At 35.5% G+C, this 23059-nt stretch overlaps 1 protein-coding gene across 8 annotated transcripts in view; it reads right to left on the bottom strand.

The window, feature by feature from the left end:
- The window catches only part of JAK2 (Janus kinase 2), an 84471-nt gene that overhangs the window by 33664 nt on the left and 27748 nt on the right, over positions 1 to 23059 (bottom strand). For 5 of the 8 annotated variants that reach the window (XM_027634645.1, XM_027634643.1, XM_027634640.1 and 2 more), the window contains 6 exons: positions 13047 to 13186; positions 11908 to 12009; positions 8581 to 8831; positions 2010 to 2133; positions 1109 to 1226; positions 445 to 590 (listed from right to left, as the gene is read on the bottom strand). In XM_027634645.1, coding sequence (XP_027490446.1) covers positions 445 to 590; positions 1109 to 1226; positions 2010 to 2133; positions 8581 to 8800 — 608 coding nt within the window. In that variant the 5' untranslated portion in view covers positions 8801 to 8831; positions 11908 to 12009; positions 13047 to 13186. Of the gene's footprint in view, positions 1 to 444; positions 591 to 1108; positions 1227 to 2009; positions 2134 to 8580; positions 8832 to 9099; positions 9160 to 9984; positions 10328 to 11907; positions 12010 to 13046; positions 13187 to 22581; positions 22673 to 23059 lie in introns of those variants that run through there. The other 3 variants (XM_027634641.1, XM_027634647.1, XM_027634648.1) reach the window with 3 other exon arrangements.

Here is a 23059-nt window from a genome sequence, read left to right as displayed (position 1 = left end):
TCTTCCTCCGTGAACATGGTCATGCACAGGACAAAGCTGCCCAGAGATATGGTGAAATTTCCAATGTCTGGACATTTTCTGAACTTTACTGGATGAGGGCCTGAGTAACTTCATCTAACTTTGAAGTTGGCCCTGAACCGGGGGTTGGATCTGATGACTTCCAGAAGGGTGTCTCACCTCAAATTATTGCTTACATACTTTCCCACGTAAGAAGCTGCTGCCTTACTTTTCATTAAGAGAGCCAAATCTATGTCCCCAAAACATGAATGGCCATGATGATACAAGTCTTCTATTAATTTCTAGTTTACACTATAGGTAGATTTATATAACCATTTGAATACATCAATTGCCAGCCGCTGAACATCTCCTCACAGATGTTAATGTGCAAAAATACTGTTTTTAGATATCAGATAGGTGTGAAAGAGTTATGAATTATGGAGTTACCTGACTGAATTGTAAATAGCCAGTGGGGTTTCGTTCTTTTCTTTGGCCACTCTCATCATATCTAGAACAGCCATTCCAAGGCATTCTTCTTGTGTTTCGTGAGTAACAGGCATCTGTACCCATCCCTCCAAAAAATCAGCTCGCCACTGAGAAAGAACGCAAGAAAGTAAATTAAAGCTATAGCACTGCTGCTTATCAATAAAAGGGCTTGGGCTGCAGTTGTTGGGGGGGTTTTGTTGTTTTGTTTGATTGTTTAGGTTTGGTCTTTTTGGGATTTTTGTTGGGTTTTTTTTTTAAAGACTCCATTCTTCTGAATGAACTCCTTCATCCACAAAAAGATGCACTTGTTCATAAGCAATACCATCTGCCATCACACTTACAAATGCTGTTTTCAAAATATTTTTGTTTCAAATCTCAAAAAGGTCAATACGGGGAGGATGTTCTACATTGTGTCAGTTCAATCTACATACTCTCGCTGCTCCCCCTAAGACTGCCATTTGAGCTTCATCTCTCCAAACATACAATAGGACATGGAATTTAATTTTCATCTCGAGTGGGCTTCAAGCTGTCAAGAGCCTATACAGTTACTATCAGAAGATAGAAAAGGAATAAATACTGACAACCTTTACCAATCTCCATTAAAAAATAAGCAAGCAAATCATACCTGTGCAAATAAGTAAGACATGACAAGATCATCAAGAACAGGGCTTTCTGCACCGCGAAGAATGCCATACCGATACGCCCTGTTGGTGCCACTGCAATACCAGTGGGGAAAATAAAACCTGTTGGGAAATAGATTTAAACAAAAGTCAATAAACAGATACTATTGCTTACCAACTTCAGACATCATTGCTGTCATATACACGTAATCAGTGCTGGCTGCTTTGGAGGACCACTATGAAATCCCAGTTAGTCAACAAAGGCTTCAGATCCAGTTCGTGGCGTCCAACTACTACAACATTTAAGCAGGGTGATAAACCATAGTGGTAGGAATGAGGACCTTTGCAAAGTTATTCTCACTAATCAGAATACAGATAATTTCATTAGTGTCTTCTAGTTTCCTCTGAAACAGTTGCTAAAGAAACAGGCCACATTATATAATGTAAATAAACAAAATGTTTTCAAAAGGAAAACTTTGACTATTGTTTTACATGTCTACATTCAAACATGAGGTTGGGAAAAATGGTTCTATTGCAGACACATGCCTGACTACACAGAATAATTACTCTGCATTTTGGAACCATCACTAATTTCAAACAGATAAGCACAGAGGAGATGAGATGCATCGTTATTAAGAAAAACAGTATTTTTACTTCTATATTTTTTACTGTTTGCTTCTTCAATCTGACATTGGTAAATATATGGGATATAGAAAATTGATAAAATATATTATTCAAACCACTCCAATAATTTTGATTCTTTTATCTATCTCTTTTCCAGGTAACACCAACAATCTGTTCATATCTTTTAAGAGAAACTATGGTTCAACTTAATATCTTATGGTTGTGTTTTCTCACATAGTTTTCTTTGACCATGAAAGTTGTATAACATTTGATGTAGATTACCTTATCCGGTAAATTAGCTTGTGTCTAGTTGCTTCATCTACATGGAAGATGTGATTTGGGGGATACCACATTCTATCTGTTTCACTCATGAGCGCAAACATGTTATGGTACACTGGCATGATACCTAAAGGAAGAACAGAGAAGCAAATGTCTATAGGAAAGTGTTTTCACAAAGTATTAGAAAACTATTGTTGGTTAAAATTAGCAGATTGGCACAGCGCTCTACTGCTATCAGCAACAGGTATCAATATTGCCAACAGCATTGCAATCATTATCCATAACCTTCAAACTGCTTTTGATAGTTTAATTTCTCATTCTTCCTTTATGTTCACTGATTACAGACTGTGCTCACCTGTTATCCTGTACTTCACTGTTATATTGCAAGATTTTTTCTATATGGCATTTAATACAATGTCTTCTTAGCATCTCAGTTTAGAAACAGTAAATTACTTTTTTTTTCTTACTTTTTCCAAAATCAGATCAAGGGATTTATTTTAAGACTTTAGACAGATGAAAAATAAGTAGTAAAGCAATACAAAGAAAGTCATCATGACTAGGACAACCACCTGCCATTTTCGTTTTAGTAACTCAAGTTAAAAACAAACCCAAACCTATATTGTTAATAAAACAGAACCGGAAAATATTTTTTCCCTCAACAATTTAGGATTTTGTTAATGACAAGCAATCCTACTTAATCACAAACTCTGGAAATCAGTTGAGCATCAGCTCCTCAGCAGTACCAGAATTTTAATTTGGCTCTGAGGTTCCCAGCTGAAAGCACAGGCTAACATACAACAGATGCCACAGCATTGTACTATGCTGCAGTGTTGTGCATCCATGTGATGCCAGGGTTAGATTTGGAAAACAGGCTAAATGCCAGAGAATTGACAGCACAAAAGGATGAACCACAAACACTGACAAAAATATTTTGAAGACAGGAAGAGGCACAGGTGCAGAGGTGAGACAGTAGGATGAAAAATTACAGTGTCAAAGTCATAGTAGGTCATAACTAAAGAAAACTTTCCATTAAAGCAATACACTTTGGAGTGAAAAGGAAAAAAATAATAAAAAGGACAGGTAAAGGCAATAAAAGTAACTTAAAATTACATTAGGAGACAAAAGAATTATGGGAAAAGGCAAAGTACACACAGCCCTTACCAAAGACTTAGAATTAAATAATTGAAATTCCCACAAGAAACCAGGAGAAAAAAGAAATCCTTTATTTCTTTCTGTTCTGGACACCATCTAGGTAATTATTGAAGGGGGCAGACCCCAAATTTCTCTCATCACATCTAAACTACATGTAAAACAGTCTGCTAGATGAAACAACGAATCAACTCCACATATAAACCCACATACCATTGTAGAACAAAACATATTTCATTCTTAAATAACAACTAGTTTATTAAATTTGATACAAAATAGGTTTGTCTCTGTAGGTGTAGAGTAAAAAGGCTAAGACAAGAGTTCTGTTGTGCAGTTGTGAAGATTAAACTGCTGAAATCTATAGGCCAATCATCTGATGCTTTCTTAAACCAAAGCTCACCAAAACATACCAGAACTGCAGGTCCCAACACATGATTTTCTATGGAAAGGAGTCATAGACTTACAGGAAACTACAGAAGTGGAAAGAATTCCGTAAAGCAACAAAAGAGAAACCAAAATTAAACAAATCCTCCACAGGAACAAACCCAAAGGGATTAGTAACTGAAGGACTGACTGTAAATCTAAATGTTGCAAATCTAAGGCACAGTAAAACATATTTGATCAATCCAAATTATAAGAAATATTTTATGGAGTTAAAAAGAAACCTATCCCAAAAACTCAACATGGTTCTCTTTTGATGTGTGAAGTGGGATCAACTACACTACACTACATATCAGTTGTCTATAAAGCAGTTACAATTAACTTGGCAATTTTAAGGCTGTGTGGTGTCTGTATCCCAAATAATTTCAGATCAATTACAGTGCAATGCATGTGAGAATTACTAGTCAGGCCTCTACACAAATGCCACACACTTTTCAAGGAAATGCTGAATATTTACCTCGTCTCACTAACACATATACCCAAACAGCTAACAAGTCCTGTAAGCACACTGTATGAGAAAAAATTTCTAAGTCATATTCTTAAATTCAAGTGTTAAGCTGCTGTATCTCACCACGTACATTACAGGCATCCCCACCACCACTCCACTTCTTAAAAAGACCCATATCAAAATCCATTCTGAAACTTTAACTAAGCAAAGATCATGACATTCATACTCCATTCCCAATAAGAAATGTTAATATCAACAACAACAAAAATCCTCCCTGTTGTCCTCCTTTGTATGAAAATTAAACTGCACTCATCCATCTCTCATACTTTGGCATTTATAGTTCCAAATGGTACCTTGCACCATACAGTGCCAGTGCTCAAAGACATACAGATCTTTTTTTCATGAAAAGGAATTACACCTTTTTTTCCCTTCCCCTTAAGAACTACGCAATTTCATTGCTACACTTACTGCTCAACAATTATAAAAAATAGAGCAAATCCCTTATTAGAGTCTTGAAAATAATTCACAGGAATCTGACAAAAGCAAAGAGGCCATGTAATTGCAGGGACTTTTCAAGTGAGTAATAACTGCAGCATTTAAGTGCTCTCTCCTGAAACAATGAAAACAAAAAGACTTGAGTGGGGAACCAAAGTCTTCTGTTGAAACCTAGACATGTCAACAATAGTGAAAACTTCTTAGAAATGTATTTTTCTAAGTAAAATCATAAAAGCTATTCACAAGAGGTACTGAAAAGCCTTCCCTGGATTTTTGCACTGCACTAACCATGTTATCAACTCAGTCAATGACAAATTAGAGAGAAGACAGTGACTCAGACATAATTAAGCAGAATTTTTTCTACTTTGCTTCTCCAGCAAGGGCTGTCAAATTTTCTGGACTACTGCAAAGACAAAAACAAAGACTATCTCTTGACAATTTATTTAGTACATAAGGCTAAACAAAGGAGTCTTGTCATCCTTTACAGTCTGTCAAGTACATCATATGGAAGACTGCAAAACAGCGTAAGATCATTCCTCAAACTTCTATTTCAAGACTAAAAAAAATTATTTGCAAAGTAGTTTGATCTTTTCCTCATTATGATTTTAGAGTTTCACATCCAGACAAGTCACACTACTTCATTTACCCTGAAGCAGCTAAGGAAATACACTTTTTCTATATTTTCTCCTTTGTTGGCATTAGGCATTCTTTCTCTCATACAGTAGGTTTTCATAAAGTAATGTCCTTCTTTAAAGAAAAAATAAAAAACATAAAGTGTAAGTCACAACAAGCCATGACACCACTATGAAATGTGAAAGCCAAGTGCAGTCTATAGTAGATATAGTTTTATGAAACTGTCATTTCAAGCACATAAGTCATTAGACATATATAGATAAAAGCAATTAGCTGAATGATTAAAAACAATTTAAAAACCCTCAAATTTTCAAAGTCTAATACGAATATTAGTCAGTTTTCACACACAACTGGAAGTAAACTCTTTAAAACTTAGGAAGTTCTGCACATACCAGATGGAAATTTGCTTGCCTTTTCTTACATTAAAATAATATCTTCCTCTCATCTTTCATACAAACCAGAGGTTTACTGAACTCTGAAATCACATTTAATGTCACTATCCTGCCAACAAAATGCTTTTGGAATAGTAAATCAAAGCACGCATTTCCTTTTCTAGAAAAACAGAATTGCCCAGAGTTCTGTTTAATTCATTCCTCACTTACGGCGGGGGAGCTGCAGGGGGCAGCATGTTCTGTGTGGATATTCAAGAAATGCAAAGGGAAAAAAAAAAAAGACAAACCCGAACCAAACCAAAAAATTCCAACCAAAAAAACAATTCCCCAATGATTAATTAAAATGAATGATAACTCTGAGCCATGTGAACTCAGAGTCATGTGAATTCTGGAAATTCAGCACATTAGGAAAAATCTGCTTAAAATTCCCTTGTTAGTAACAAGACATCTCTTCTGAAGCATACAAGCAAAGAGGTCATCACAATCATCACATTATGTAACACAGTTGCTCTCTTGAAAATGTTTAATTGACTGCAAATGCTGTCAGCACTTAGTCACATTAAAAGTTTTGAAATAATGCTTTTACTTTAGTATAATAAAAAATTCTCTGCAATATTATGGTTTTCCAAGAGACACCACCATTTTTCTTAGAAAGTACCATGGAATTTCCAATTTACTTGCAAATCAGATGAGTGAGAATTAAAAGGTTCCTAGCTGAAGTTTCAGGATATCAACATAAAAAAAAAACAAACCAAACCCCAAACACAGAAGCCAACAAATTCAAGGTCTTTAGTTAAGTGCTAGCTGCCCAAAACTCAGCAAACCTGTCAGGACTGCAAAACTCATTCTGTCTTGGGATTCTAGTTCCATTAAAAAGGTAAGATTCCAGAGTTTAATGATCCGAACAGAAAGGGATGAGGACGTGAGAATAAAAGTCTGTCAGACAGTAAATAAAGTCAAACACATCCTACAGAAATTTAGGATTCTTATACACCTAGGGACAAGCTATGAGATAAACGCAAGATGCTAAACAAGATTATGCTCCCGGTTGACTCTGTCAAAACATTTTTCAGTGAGCTGTTCAATTGTTCTTGTGAGATTTAAAGTGACTATCTCTGCTTACTTTGCTACTAATGTATTAAGATTTTCAAGAACATGGCATAAATTTATTTGGCTAATACCAAAGCAGTGTTTTGCTTGTAATTATAACTGCTTTAATCATGATTTACAAACTCACTTATCTAGTGTTGTTTAAAAATATCTACACTTTGTTAACCTGAATTCAGCAAAAATCTGGATTATACATACAAGTGATGCACATATTTTTTACTCATATTTTTCAGCCAATGGAATAAACAAACAAATTGTTAGTTTGAATATTAAAAGAAAATTATTTTTTCCATGTAATACTCATCTTCTGTATAATGTATTATTCTGGTAAGTTATAATGTACAGTTCAAAGTTGTTTAGTTTTTTAAATTACTTTATCTAATGATAAATACTCTGTCTTAAAAGACACTGGGAAGTATCTGATTGCAGAATTATTGATATAGCATAGTAACACATGCAGTATACAAATCAACTAACTTTCTTTCTGTATACAAAAAAATACATTTAAGATTCAAATTCAGACTTCAAATGTTTCCAGTAGTCGGTATCTGATTTACCTACAACACAACAAAACTCAATTCATGTTATTTTCAATTATGCATGCTAATTTTTAAACACAGATTTCTAGGGATTTTTCACACTTTGAATAAAAGAAAAATTATGAACAAAGTTTACAGCTTTTCTGCAAACAATCACATTTATTTATTTTGTAAAGCACAACATTAAGTTCACATTATCATTCTCTTGCACCAGCTCTGGTGGCTTTCTTGAATCATTACTTCTACTTTTGTTCAAATGGCCTTGACTGCCTGACACTTCTATAAACTGATTGTAAAGACATTAAAAAACCACTTAAAAGAGAAATTCCATTTAAGATTATCTGAGAGAGATCAGAAAAGATCAAAAGGTTTAAGATCATGATTTGAGAAAACAAGTCTTTGATTCTGCAACCTCTAGAACAATTTCTCCTTCATATTTCATATCTACCATAATTTGGTTCTCTAATACCACTTTGTCCCTCAGGCTGAGAGCAATGACTTTTATTTTTTTTGGTGTGGCATTTATTTTTTACACAGCAATTAACATACCAGCTAACATGCAAGAACTGAACCACGACTGACTAGTCAATTTAAAATTAATTTCAAGACACTTCCTTTATTCTTGTGTTTCTACTTGGAAAAAATGATATTCAGTTTCATGTTCAGGCAGTTTTCTGTAAAAAAAATATAAACTACAAAAGTTTCACAGATTAAATTTTTCAAAAAATTGATTTTTAAATAAAATGTTTTTAAAAAGGCTGACTCTTGCATGCATGCATGCATCAAACTGGCATGCAATTACAGAATAACATTTTGACAGACTAATATTTATATTAGCCAATATATGCCAAATACAACAGCTGTTAAAATACACTACCCTGCTATTTACAGACTTTATTTCCTAAATGATTACGAAACGCATTAACCACAAACACAAGAAGTCATATTATATCTAACAGAACAGTTACCGTCTGCAAAGTAATCAAGCATGTATAATACACAACACATGCATTACTTCCAGGACCAATCTGTTTTGCAGGGTTGCATCAGAAAGTAATTTCAGGCTCCTGCAGTGATTTAACTATCCGAACTATATCTCAGCCCAATGAAAGAAGACTTCCAGGCAAAGGATAGGGATAAATACCCTCAAATTATTTGATAAAGATTAGCAGTCACCTAATTCAGTTTCACAACTGTTCTAATGGAAACAGTTTTACAGCCTGGTGCTAATTATTTCTGAAAGAACAGCGAAATTAGCCTTTTGATTCAAAAGCCACTATTTTCATGAGCTCTGGATTGTTAAAAACTTTCTTCTATGAAGCTGAGTTTCACCAATTCATTAAGTAAACTGGTATGTATATACTTACCACAGGCTTTACAGGCAACAGCGCAAAGCTCTTCTGCAACATATTCTCCAGCTGGAAATTGAAGGCAATCTTCTCCTGTTTTCCCAGGAGAATGATAAAGGTACACTTGAAGCAGTGGTTCTGTCTGCCTGGGTGCACTGGTATTTCCATGGATGTCACCATTCTGGTGAACAGAAGCAGTTGCTGTGCTTTCCATATTTGTCATTGTAAGACAAGCCATAGTTCGTTTTGGTTCTGTTCAGAGCATTTGCCTACAAGAAATGTAAGAAGTACTTCTTGACTAACTGTACTTGGTTTTGTTCGTAATACTCCTATTTTAATGACAGTACTGTTCTGATACAGGAAAAACATTAACTCCTGTTAATGAGACCTGAGAATTAACACCTCAGAATGACTTAGGTCATTTACTAAAAGCTAAGTTTCTCTTTGATTTACTATATAGCCCTAGATGAAGAGTAACAGACATTATTATAGGAGAAAACAAAATATTAATTGGGAGTCCAACTAGAGAATTATTACCTCTCACTGGATTTTAGACAGTGTGTGCTCATCTGTCCAATTAAAACATGCTAGTTAAACCTGAAAGGCAAAAGAAGCCCTTTAATCACATCTGTACAGCTCATTATGCTCCCAGTTTAAACACAACTATTGCACTGAGAACTTAAAAGATATAACAGCTAGCTGACACCGATGAAGAGAAGGGTAGGCATAGCACCCTTCATGTGAGTTTTACTTTTAAGCTGACACTTAAAACGTGTTGAGATGATAATCTAAGTAAGCAGACTTGGTTTGTACCTATGGGGGGACTTCCAAGACCACCTCCTTTCAGAATAATCATTTAAGTCTATTCTTAAGGAACTCAAGCTAACAATCCTCTCTGTTAAATGTAACAAAGAGAAGAAGACATTAATAATTCAATATATAACCACAAGTATAATAATGAAAAGAAAAGTTTAAAAAAGAGATTGAACACCATATTCTAAAAGCCAGTTAAAGAATGTCTTTGCTTTTCTGTGACTCCACCACAATTTCATCAGTATAATCCATGCTTATCATAAAAACTTTGATCACAGTCTATAAGGTTTGTTTTTATTAAAACTGATTCCACGTAATTACTACATAGAATTCTGCATTTCATATTTTGAAAATGCAGAATAGGTCTAAACAAGACATCAGTCATAAAGACTTGATTTTTTAGACTTTAAAATGGTTTGGGCCACAACAAGGTCTCCCTGAGGCCTTCTCTTTGGGCTGAATAACCTCAACTCTCTCAGCCTTTCCTCACGGAAGGGTCAGCCCTCTGATCATTTTTGTGGCCTTCTCTGGACTCGCTCCACTCTGGTCCATGTCTTTCCTATTCTATGACCCCCAGAGCTGAAAGCAGGACTGCAAGTGCAGACTCACAAGAGCAGAGCATAGGAGAGGAAGAGAAGCGCATCCCTTGACCTGATGGCCATGGGGTTTTTTATGTTGCAAGTGCACACTGCCAGCTCACGTCTCACTTTTCATCTATCAGGATCCCCAAGTCCTTATCCACAAGGCTGCTCTCAATCCATTCATTCCCCAGCCGGTATTGATACTGGAGATTGCCCCAACCCAGGTGCAGGACCAGGTGCTCTTTGCCTTATTAGACTTCATGAGGTTCCCATAGGACCACTTCTCAAGACTGTCAATGTTCCTCTGGATGGTACCTTCCCTCAAGCCCATCAGCTGCAATAGTCAGCTTGGTGTCCTTCCCAAACTTGCTAAGGGTGCATATGTCACTGACAAAGATATTGAACAGTTAATAAAGATATTGAACTTGAAAATGCTACTATTTAACTCAAAAATATGTTTATTGTTTTGCATAGGTAGATGGGAGTGACACTCTTAAAATGCAACTTTCAACAGCTTTTGTTTATATTGAATTATGTTGCTTTATCATAAAAGAGCTGTTTGGAACATTGGTGATTTGGTGATTTTTTTTTTTAATTATTTGCTGCTCCTAACTACAGTTATGTAGGAAATGACTATACATTTATGTGGGCTAAAGATGACGTGTGCTACAGAAATCAACAGTTATAACAGCAGGGAAAAAAAGGCTAAATACCTTAAAAAAGAAAAACATTAACTTCATGAGTTATGTGACAGAACACATACAGAAGATAAAGCCATTTTACCGTGATGGTAATCCTGGGGAAAAGAAAAAAGGAAAAAAGGACACCCTCACCAAAAGAAAAATGCGGCATTTTACTTCCCAAACTAAGCAACAAAAAGAGACAGTGTATCATAAACCTATAAATCTTAAAGTCTAGATGCAAATGCCATTCACTACATTCCTTAGGCCCTGATCTAGGGGAGATACGGATTCCCTATGCCGCATTCATAGAGTCAGCCACCCTTAAATGAGAAGATTTGTGCTTTTAGCTCCAAAATTAGCATAGGTAACAAGGAAGTATTCAATTAAGGAAAAAAATGTATCTCCCTTGACTCATCATAGAATTCTTGGTTTTTAGAAAAAAATAACCATCACATCTCTAAAAACATAATATTTAAAAGACTTCTCACTACTTCTGTCAAGAATATGAAAGATGTAATGATTGTGATCTACCACTTGCTTTTACAAAATATTCACAGCTTTTATCTCCAGAGAAATTCTTCTTTAATTACTACAGAAGTTTCCCTCAACTATTCCAATATTAACCTTCTGTTGATATGAACCTTCACCTGGATTGACAGATGCCTTCATCTTAGTTTGTTGGTATTATGTCTAACCAACACTGAATGGAAATATTGTTGGTACACCTAACTAAAAATCTGGCCAATTTCAGAAGCGAACTAAACAGACATGCTTGTGCCTCACTCTTCTTCATAAAGTTCGCATATTTACAAACATACTTTTCCTTTCAAAAAAACCTTATCATTCCCTCTTGGTTTCTACATTAAAAAATCCAATAAACCACAAAGGGAACCTTGCTTAATCACACCTAAGAATGAGAAATATCAATAAAATGTGGTAAAAAATGCAAAGTAAAAACTGTAACAGAGTATTCCAGTAAGGTTTTTTTGTTGCACTAATTTCAAAGGTTCTATGTCACTATATGAAAAAATCTCAAGAGATACTATTTGTGCAATTGCATCACCACTTCAAATTAAATAATTTTCAAGTTTCAAATTTGTCTTTTATGTCCAAGTGCAGACAAAAGAGGTGAAAGCAAGAAATATTCTTACATCAGTTTATTTGCTGAAAAACAGAAAACACATTTTCATGGCCTCTATCTTATAACAATCAGTTTCATGGACAGGGCCTTATATGCAAAGTAACTGAAACACATGGTCATCACTCACCAATGGTGTGAAAAACAAAATTGCTTTCACGTGTATTTCTTAGCAAACAAGCCTCCAGTTGAACACAGTTAGTCTTCCCTGCTTTGCTCCATCCAGAGATCCCTGTATTAGCACAACAGAAGCATTAAACATGGCAAAAAAATTAATTGCTGTTGATCCAGAATATTTAAAATATGACCTAGTCTTGTAAAAGTTGAGCAACTTGAGACTAAACATACTGGGAGACACTAATGTACCTGTTTGCAGAACACCTTTGAGTATTACTTTCTAGGGTATACAGATTTGTTATCATACTGTAATTCAAAAGAATTTCTGTGTTTGTGTAAAGAATGTAAATGTAAATAATCTTCACAGCTGAATAAAAAGGATTTAATATATCCAGAATGGGTCTTTTGTAGATAAGTTACTCAGCACCACAAAAGTATTTGTTTGCCAAAAAGTACCAAGTCCATACACATCTCAAAGTGGATGTTTGACATAATCAAGAAGTGAAAAAAAAAAATGGCCTATCCGATCATCCATATAACAAGAATGGGTAACAGAATCAGGGATATAAAGATCTTGTTTTGGAGATCAAAGCTACTGGCGCTGATGAACAGATGATTTGAACCAACAGGATTATTTTATTATTCCTAATCTGGATAATATTTCAAGCCACAGCTTTTACAGGATAAGATTAATCATTCCCCATATTGCTCTAACCACAATCACCTGCATCTACAATGTAAGCTGTTTACATACACTCTGTTGCTGTCTGCACCTCCAATGCACCTGACAATAATTTTTACCAGGTACCCTCAGCTGCACTAATTCATATGGTTCTTTGTAAACTGATCTGCAAGAAATTAATTAAGGAGACTGAAAACAATGACTTATGGAAGAAATGTCACTAAAATGTGGAGGACATACAAAAGTCTCACAATTTAATAATATGCAGCATTCACTGCCCCATTCAGAATATTTTTTCAGTTTGGGGGGGGGGGGGGTTTGTTGTTTTAGTTTTCGTGTTTGTTTGGGGGTTTTTTTGAGGCAGTAGGGGGGTGTTTTAGGGAAACCTTCAGGGCTAGGATCCTTAGCCTTCAGAGGTTCAAAGATGAGTGTGTTCTCTCACTATAGATAAATTTCCAACAGTTAATTACCTTTTTTTCACTAGAGAAATCTCTGTATTAAACATGGGAGTGATGAAGCCCTTTAAATAAGCATGTCACAAGCCACTCTGCTGGAATCCACAGAAAGTCAGACAAAGCAGGCACATAAGCAGTGGTGGGACATAATGTATCTGCAATAAAAACAGAATATTAAAAAAAAGGTTAATGGCTGTAAGCAATATATAATGCGTCATTACTGAGGAATTCAAATCTGTGTTTAGATACAGATAATGATCCACTCCTATTTTATCTGCCCAAATTCCTGTCTGACAAGAACTTTTTAAATTCAGGCTTTTTTAAATACACAGTAAAAAAAAATAAATCTAAAAATATATTTTTGGTATTGATACTGCTTCTCAGTTCTAGCAAGAAAGTGCTGTGTAAATCAGAAACCTGACTATATATGTATTTACCAATTTTTTTTACTCTAATCATGTTTTTCTTTTCTGTGAATACAGCATCAGTTTAAGAAAATGTATATGGCATCACACAAAGAAAATAGAAATGAAAAAGGAAAAGTAATCACAAAAACAGATATGGTATGTTCACTTCACGTAGTAAGCACTCCCTTTAACCAGAACAATTAATTCTGCTTGAAAACTGACAACAAGCACTCATTTCAATTCATATGGAAGTTAAGACCAACTGTCTTATTGCAGGAAGGACAAGGGCACACCCACCCTTGCTCTCTTTGCACAACATTTCTGTGGTTGCAGGAAACTCCATTTGAAAGTACAACAGCAGCTTCCCGCAGCAATGAAAAAAGAAAGATTCCCTTTGTAACCCTCCCACACAAGAAAGGGCCTGACAGAGAGGCAAAAATTCATTTTAAAACTGAATAAAGGGGGAAAAATACAATGGAAGTTCAAAGGAGGCAGAATTCAGAATGGGAGAACTCTGCAAGTTTTGTTTGATGACTCTTCAGACAGGTATTTCCCTGAACGGGAGTGAAGACATACAGCTTCCTCAGTGTTGTGTCTACTGAGTCTGTCACAAATATCACACACTCTCCCTGTCCCACCTCAAAAAAGAACCCATTTCAATGAGCAGTAAATTCAGCTTCTTTCCTCACAGAAGTCGGAGTGAATGGCAATGATTAGCGTTTCTGCCCTTGTAATACTAGCTTTAGAGATAAGAAGTTTTGTCTTTCTTGGACGGCTGTATATTTCATATGCACCTCCAGGTGCTTCAGATCATACCAGGGTCTGATCCAAAGTCCTGTGCAGCCAACGCAAGTTTTCCAGACCTGTGCTGAAATGCCAGAGGGAGAGAGGGAGGGTTGTTTGGGGCAGAGTCGCCTATCACTGACCTACTGAGCATACATTCCACACACACTGATCTGAGAGCACTGGCTTCAAATGAAGGAGAGACCCACCACCTGTTCATGCAGGTTTCACATCAAGAGGCACTGTGGGTATTCTAAATTATTTTCTATTTTAAAAGTACTATTCCATGCTCAGAACTGCCTTGCATTCATAATTCCCAGTCAGGCTTCTTACTTCAAGAAAAACTGCATGAATATTTACCTGTGTTTAACTACGTAGTTTTCCACAAGCCCAGTAGAATAAAGGTTGCAACATTTTGAATAAGCTCAGTGACACTGCAGTTTGCATTTCAAATGCAAAAAATTGATAAAGCAGCCTAATATCAAGTCTATTCTTCATATGACAAACAAAAATGATTGCTTGCTTATGAAAGAGCAGCTTATAGCTCTGGACAAGAAGCATGGAAACTCAGAGATGAAAACCAAGCTGAACAGGTTCATGGTGGTTATAGTAACATATTTCTCTCTTTCTCTCCTCCTTTTTTTTAAGAGAGAATCGACTTTTTCTTCAGCACACATGTAATGAAATATTCATTTACAGGATCTGCATCAAGGCCTTATAAAACTATTCAGTTCACATACTTTCTGGCTGAATAAGTCTCATCTGACACAACTTATTCTTTCAGCAGCAGAGTTGCTGTACCAATTTCACAGTGCACCATCTTGCCAATGACCTCTTTCCCTCTGATTTATTCAAGTCTACACCAGCTTACATTTCTGGTAGCTGCAAGGATTTAAATGCCAATTTAAAAACTAACTTAAGACTCTAATGAAACTCTGTCAAAATACATTAGTCCATCATCTCCAAGTTAATACTCTCTGCAAAGAACACAATACAGAATTTGTTATGCAGATGAGATTCTACAATCTGAAACAGTCACTTTTCAGCAAGCCACCAGAACTGCTATAAATACAATTAGTGTTTGTGCCTATGTCACCAACTACGCTGTTTTCTAGAGAGAGAAGAAATATTAAAAAGCACTTTCCATTGACAAGTAAGGTCCTGAAGACATAGGCTGTCTCCCAACAACTCAATATATTTACTGCCAGTAAACTGAAAATGACAGCTATGTGCACACTTTCCATCTGCTTATACACACATCTTTCTCTCAAGGAATTTGAATGAACATTGCAAACATCAATCATGAAAGCCTTCCCAAGTAATACTGGGTAGGTGTTTAAGATTGTAGCAAGGTATCATCGAAAGTGCTAACAGGTCTTACATTAGTCAGTAGTGGTAGAACATCACTAGGTTCCAAAGAGTAAGTGTCTTGCTATAAGACCACCAAAATAAAGTTTTTACCTCTAGACCTAAACTTAGACTAAGAAAAAAAGTCAGTCGTTTTCCCACTTACAGTTGTTTTGGCTAGTGCATTTGTTTTATATTTAATATATGTACTTAATATTTAATTATAGTCTTCACAGTTCGGTTTGAATACACAAACAAATGGAGCACAACTAAACTTTCCCATAACATGTACTCAGCATGGTTTGTTATGCTTCTAGAACTTTAAAATTTTAAAAATATAACAACAGTATTTATGTTCTGCATACAACATGTAGTACCCTTGCTTATCTGAGTCTGATATGCTTTGCATATGCAGGTTTGTTGGGTTTCTTAAAAAACAAATGTATACTAGATTCAACGAACCAAATTCATAGGCTATTCTTACAGGCAATATAGTATTGTATTTTTAAAACATCAGCTTGTACAGAAATGTCAGTGCTATGTAATGGACCAACAAGATGTTATGAAGTGTTTGTTCAGTCAAACCGTGGTACAGAATTTCACAAAAAATTCACAGCAAGAGACTCATATATTTCCAACACATATTAATGAGAAAACAATCTCCTGAGTAATGTTATCGAAGTATTCAACAATACTTCTAAAATACTAAGCAATCTGGAAAATTTGAAAACTTTTTTCCATTGCTTAGATAACTGGTGCCAAGTTCACACATAAAATTAATCTAGTGCATCATCTTCTGCATTAAAACTCTGTTGTCTTTTCCCAGGTAATATTCATTCTGATTTTAAAAACAACTTCCACAAAAATATAAAATATCATCTTAAAGCATATTCAAATATGTTTTGTGGATAAGTATGACTTCAGTTTTCATGGTCTTTTTTCTAATACGCTCTGCCTATTGTTGCCCTGCCATGAGGTAAAGTCACACAAGAAAACAACTGCTCATACAAGAAACAATTGCAAAAAGTTAAGTAACTCCAAAGGAAATTTCCTGTATTATCAGCTGTATATTGATATCACATAAGAATTTTTAATATATCAAAATTTGATGCACGTGGTAGCAAGCAAATAGAGAAGGAAGGTGGCAGACTAACAGATCAATGGCAAAACACACTAAAAAAAAGTGGAGAAGCAAAGATAACATTTGCTTACAGTTTTCTCTTGGCAAACCACTACTTGTATCTGCAATTCAGCAACAGTCCATGAACTTTTGCATGAGGAAAGAGTAATGATCCTGGCCTGGTGCGCTTGCATGACACAGAGGGACTAAGTGGATAGAAGCTGTTAATACGAGGATTTTAATCTTTCAATCCTGATTAGAAATTTAAAAATTGTGATTTCCAAGTTCTTCACAACAGAATCAAGTCAATGCTCTAGCTTATTGCAGCAAGAAGAAAACTACCTATGGCTGCTGTTGGAAAAGCAGAATGAGCAAATCACGGCAGAAGCCTCAGCACCACAGTAATCTACCAAGTAGGTGAGCTAACCAAAAAAGTAATCAAATCAAATACCTGCCCCCAAGCAAGAGCTCTGCTTATGTTCCATCATAACTTTGACAAAAATTGGTCCATATCTGCAAAAAATTCCACTTTCACCATGCTGATAAATATCAGTAAAAGACTATTTCATCAGAAAATTTCCAAGCAATTCAAAAGCTTGCCCAATCATTTTGGCACAGATTATGCCCCAAGACAGTGGCATCTGAGGATCCTCAATCCATTCAGAGCCACCACTATCTGCACAGGTTTATGTGCACAGAAGATACAGTAAAAGTAACCATAATGGGTCAGAAAGACCTTTTGCATGAAGCATGTGAAAAATGTCACCAAGTCACCATTATTCCCTTACGTATCTCTCAAATTCTTCTTCATTCATGAATAAAAGATGACAACAGCAAAATTAGAACTAAGTGATATTTTCACAAGTATGCCACAACATACCAGACTTTGTTTTGTTAACTGTACTGAATTCAGCTTAATAGCTTCAGATCATGAAATATGTGTTAATTAGTGGTGCCTAGGTCTTCCTTAATTGATCTTTTGATTTCTTTCAGAAAAACATAAAATAGGAATTGCCAATGCTCCTGTGTGCACAGAGCAAATTAGTTCAAAGTAAAAAGGAAGATTCCTTGCCACTAGTCTCATTCTGCCTCATTCTGTGGCTTTTGTTTAAAAAAAAACTAGCAAACCACTGTCCTATATTGAACAACTAAAGAACTTGTTTCTATGTAAAAATGACTACCAGTGCATTTCCAAAAAATCAGGAGACAATAAAAAAAGGTTAAACAAAAAAATAACATTTCAACGTAGAAAAAAATATTCTGACATCACTGAAACAGAAAAAAGTATTTTTTCTATTAAAAGACATTTTAATTAAAAATACCAGCTAGATAAAAACCCTCCAATGACCTCTAGAGAATACTTAAGACAGTTACAGCTATACTCACAAGTTAAAACAAATATTTAAAGTCCAAACAAAACAAAAAAGTGCAACAGCAACAGCAGTGAAGTTGTCTGTCAAATTACTTGACTTTCTTAAACATTGCAAGATTGAAACAGTGGGGAAGTAATGCTGGAAAACACTTTTGAAGGAAGAAAGCTATTCTTTTCCAAATGCAATTCGCATAATTGATGAGCGATTTGTCAAAACATGAACCAACACTTGTTGCTACAATTCTGCAGGGCCAAAGAATAGCATCAACAGTTGCAAAACAGATGCCAGTTTATCAGCGTGGCCCAGCAGACACCAGCTGTATCACAAATATTTCAAAACTGTTACTCTTCTCTCAGCCTTCTGTCCTTTCTCCTGTGGCAGGCAGGGATTTCTCAGTTAAATGCCAGTTCTCAACAGCTTAACTATGGAAGAACAAGAACAGCCAAGACCCACTACTTGCTGTAGTGTGGTACCTCTGAAGGATGTCAGACCTTTGACAAAGTTTTTAATCCTCTCCAACTACAGGTGTGCTCTGGAGTTCTGAGCCTATAAAAAAGGTACCTTCTAGGCAAATAACAATACAATAGTTTCATCAATTAGAGTTATATACTGGCATAAAATACAAGGTTCTCTTCCTTCACAGAAGGCAAAGGATTTCTCCCATCAAACATTTCTGTGAGGAAAACCAGTCATAACTCTTTCCAGCTGCCATTGGCTACTCAGATAAATCGCCCAGCTTGCATTTGTTCAGGAAGCTTTTTCCAAGACGTGGATTTTAAAAATTTTAACTCTTTTGGATTTTCCTCCTGAATTCCATTGTCTCTCTTTTCTTGCACTCTTATCTCACTTCCCCAGTCTGGCAACTTCCCGCCTCAGAGCTTCGTAAAACTACTGCAGCAACTGTCAAATGTGTTTACATTGTGCAGAAACTCAAGAGGACTAAAGAGCTAGAATTTTACTGTAAAACAGCAGCAGAAGATTATGGGGCAGGGTGAAAGGGCAGTGACCCCAGGAAGTCTCCTGTAGGCAAGCAGGAGGTACACAAAAGGAGGAAGGGACAATATAAAGACAAGAAGTATTAAGAAAATGTTTAAAAACCTCCTTTCATTTTATGGCTTTTCTCTTCCAACACAGATTGAGTATAGCAACATAAAAAAAAAAAAACCCACCAAACAAAAACCTTAAACAAAAGAAGTGGGGAATGAATGACGTATAAGAAAGATCCTGATTACTAGCCAAGTATTAGAATGGCTTAAGAAAAAACTGTTACTCAAACTTCAAAGACAGATCAAGAAAATTTGCAGTCACTATGTGAGAAATAATTGCACAGAACGGTATCACTATGCCTCTTTATTCTATTGTTCTAGATGAAAAGGCACTTCCAGTTTCCACCATGACTGAAACTGCCACTCTTTGCTAAACTTCTAAATATCTACCTTTAGAGACTAAAAGTACACTTTTACACTTTGCAATACAGGGTAAAGTATCATGGAGAATATAATCACAACCCCAACCAGCTCTTCTGTCTACAAAAAGAAAAAATAAAAAAAGATCTACTATGTTCTTCACAGTATTGTATTTGTATAATACACTGTTTCCACTTCTGTGGGTTCTTTGGTTTCTTTCCTCTCCAAGTTTTCACCACCTGACAGAAGCAAAGGGTAAAGTAGTCTTGGACAAGAAAATTGCATAATATGCTGCATGATAAAACACACGTGATCTTGTTTCCTGTAACATTTGTTCTGTGAAAAATATGGGGAAGAGCAAGTCTAGTAAATCTGAGACAGAGCCATCAAAAACGGGAAAACATCTGGATGAAGGAAGTCTTCTATCCCAGCTTTTACACTATCTGAGGAGAATCGGAAAACATGAGCTTCAACAAATTAGCTCTTTGCAGAAATAACTGTTAGCATGTAAACAGGATAACATTTAAGTCAGAGTGAATCAGCAAACTCTTCTGAACAGCTAAGAGCAGTAGATGTCAGTATCTCCTCTGGACTCTCCAGAAATACCTTCTTCATCCTTCAGCCTACTCTGCTTTTTCAAGGTGGCTTCAGTTTAGAAACTGTATAATCGAAAGGTCAGATCTGATGCATATTTTATGTACAAATTCCCTCCTTATGGTGCAGGGTTTTCTAGGGGATTTTGGTGTCATTCCCCTCCTTCCTGCTTGCCTTTGGAAAAGTGCTTAAAGTTTTGTAGAGGAAACCTAGCTCTTTACAATGACACATCAGTTACAGGAACCTGGAACACTAATATTATTTACAAGTGCTTAACTTTGAATTACCTTTGATGTTGAAAATGTAATTCTATACAATGTAATCTCTATAAAATGTCTTATATATTTATCTAAGTTTTCCTTGGTAGAAGAAGCTTTTGCAGAAGAAGCTAAAAAACTGTGTGAGATTAGAGCCTGAAGCTCTAATCCAGCTAATAAAAAAACTACCTTAAAAAACACCACTACCCCCCAAAAAAAAGAACAAAACCCAACCAAACAAAAAGCCAAAAAGCAAAACAAAAGCACAACACCTGCCTCCCTGCTCTACAACTTACACCTTCTACAGACTCAAAAGGTTATGAATAGGCATTGTGCACAAACTAAATCACATTTATAAATCCTTATAGAGTCAGGGCATGGTCACATAATGCAATACAACAAAACACAAAAAAGACCCTCTGAGACATAAAAGCAACAATCTTGTGAGACACTGTCACAGAAACATTTGAAATCAAGTGATTTCCACAAAGGTTTAATTAAATAGTAATACTCTAAAACCCAAGACTATATAAATGCATTCACAAGCCTACAAAATAATGATTTAGAGTTCAATTACAATATATATAAATACTGTGGTTTCTTGTTATTCTTTGGTAGAGAGGTTGAAGCATTTTTACAAAAGGAATACACCTTTTCTAAACCCTATGTTAATGCTTCAAATTGTTGAATAATTTACAACAGCAATGTTGATGTTTTATCTGTATAATTCAGGAAAATGTACTTGCTTGATAGTTTACTTAGTTTCCTTAATCATCAATGGCCTGAGAGTTCTCCACTTGTTTCCTATCTGAAATACCAGCCAGCTTTTGCAAAGATACTGCACTACATGCTTTGCCAAGATCATGTTATCTCTATAAACACAGACAGTCAGAAAAAAATGGAGGCCAGAAAACTCAGGGCTCTGAAAGTAAACAAAGGTTCACCAAAAAATATACCAACTAGCAGAGATTCTGCAAAACTCCAATAAAAGTGACAAGGAGAAAGAAACTTTTAGTTAAGACAAACATATCTCCACAATGTAACATTTAAACCAGTCTGTGTTCTCTTGTACATTTTAAAAAAACAAGAGACTTGTGCTTCCCTCCCACACTGGAAAAAAGTCAAATTATCATCGTATGTATTTACAGAACTCTGTTTTGAGCATGATTAAGCATTCAATTGTACACTTTACTTCTAAAACGAAAGAAAATATTCCAAAGTAGGATAAACTTAGAGCTCCCTATATTCATATTGCTTTTTACCCCGAGTTCTGAGATAAGAATGACACAAAGCTTTTTTCATGATTCTTGATACTATATCCTGAAACACCATAAGAAAATTGCAGAAGGCAAGAGTATGAAAATTGTGCCCCAATAAACTAAAAAGCTCAAGCGGACTCTCTGATATAGATTCAAGAAATAAAAGTCATAATGGAAAATTAATTATTTAAATAGGGTATACAATAGCTTTAGAATAACTAGCTATTAATATACAACATTTTTTTTCCTCTCTCTCAGAAACAAGAATATCACATTACTGAAACAAACAGTCAAAGAAGTAGATTCTGTATTTCCTGACTTTAAAACATGAAGAATAGATGCACTGTTGCAAAATAGGCTTTAGATAAACCTGTGTTACTGAACTTGATGGAGGAAAAAAAGCAAAATGTAACTAACTGGTCTATGATATATAGATCAGATAAGAAGATACAGTGTTCTTTTCTGGATTTCAAAATGTACTGTTACAGATTGTGCTATTATCAGTTCCTTTATGAAAAGGCAATATAAAATAAAGATTAAACATTTATAACGTAACAGTATTTAACAACTGATAAGTTGTTTATAAAAAAGTTACATTACAAAATTTCCACTAGACAATTATTTCACTCTTCTTAAAAGTCTCTCTGATGACAGAAAACTAGAAAAAAACCTTAAAACACTCAAGTTTCTCAGTACATAAATTCCAACACAAGTTTTGCCTCTGAGCCCTGAAGACTAGGGCTTTCACCCACTTTTCAATGTCTTTCTTGTAGTGGGAACTCACTCAAAAGTTCTGCAGATGTATCCACTCAGTAATGCGAACCAAGACACATCAGTTCTCCCTTCAAGACCCCACACCAACTCCGCAATCATGATGTTTCAATCCTGCCTAAAAGTGGTATAGGAATTTGAATCTACCTAAGGTGATCTGTTCGAAATGTAGGATACTACTCTCTAAATAACAGAACAAGAAGGGCTTTTTCCTAGATCAATCTCAGACTTACCAGCCACTTCAGTTTTATACAGAATTTTTCAGCATATTATGCATACTTATTTGCAGCTTCACTTCAGCTCTGACAAAATAAGAATTTCAGATCTGTCTGTCGAGTTTGGAACAAGCTGTTGCAAAGAATCATGGACCTCATGAACCACTTCCCAAGGCAAATCAGAATGTGGCTAATGAAAAGATGACAAAAGCAAGCTATAATCATGATGCAATGAAAAACTGAGCTAGCCTCCTCCAAAAAATGCCTGTTAAAGATAGTACAGACTCTTTGACATTTTTTATTTAATTGAATACAATCAATTAGAGAAGCTGGAGCTAAGTCTAGAATACAAGTGCAATACAGTGTATTACAGGTAAGTTTTTCTGTAACTTGCAAAGTATACTGAGACATCACTATCTGAACTAGGTGCTCTAAGAAATAGGTTTTTGTGCATACATTTTCAGGTACTAGCAAATTGCTGAGACCCACTGAAATG

Source organism: Corapipo altera, unplaced genomic scaffold (assembly GCF_003945725.1).
Source record: "Corapipo altera isolate COAL_440 unplaced genomic scaffold, ASM394572v1 61411, whole genome shotgun sequence".
NCBI lineage: Eukaryota > Metazoa > Chordata > Aves > Passeriformes > Pipridae > Corapipo > Corapipo altera.
This window is presented reverse-complemented; position numbering and strand designations above follow the sequence as displayed.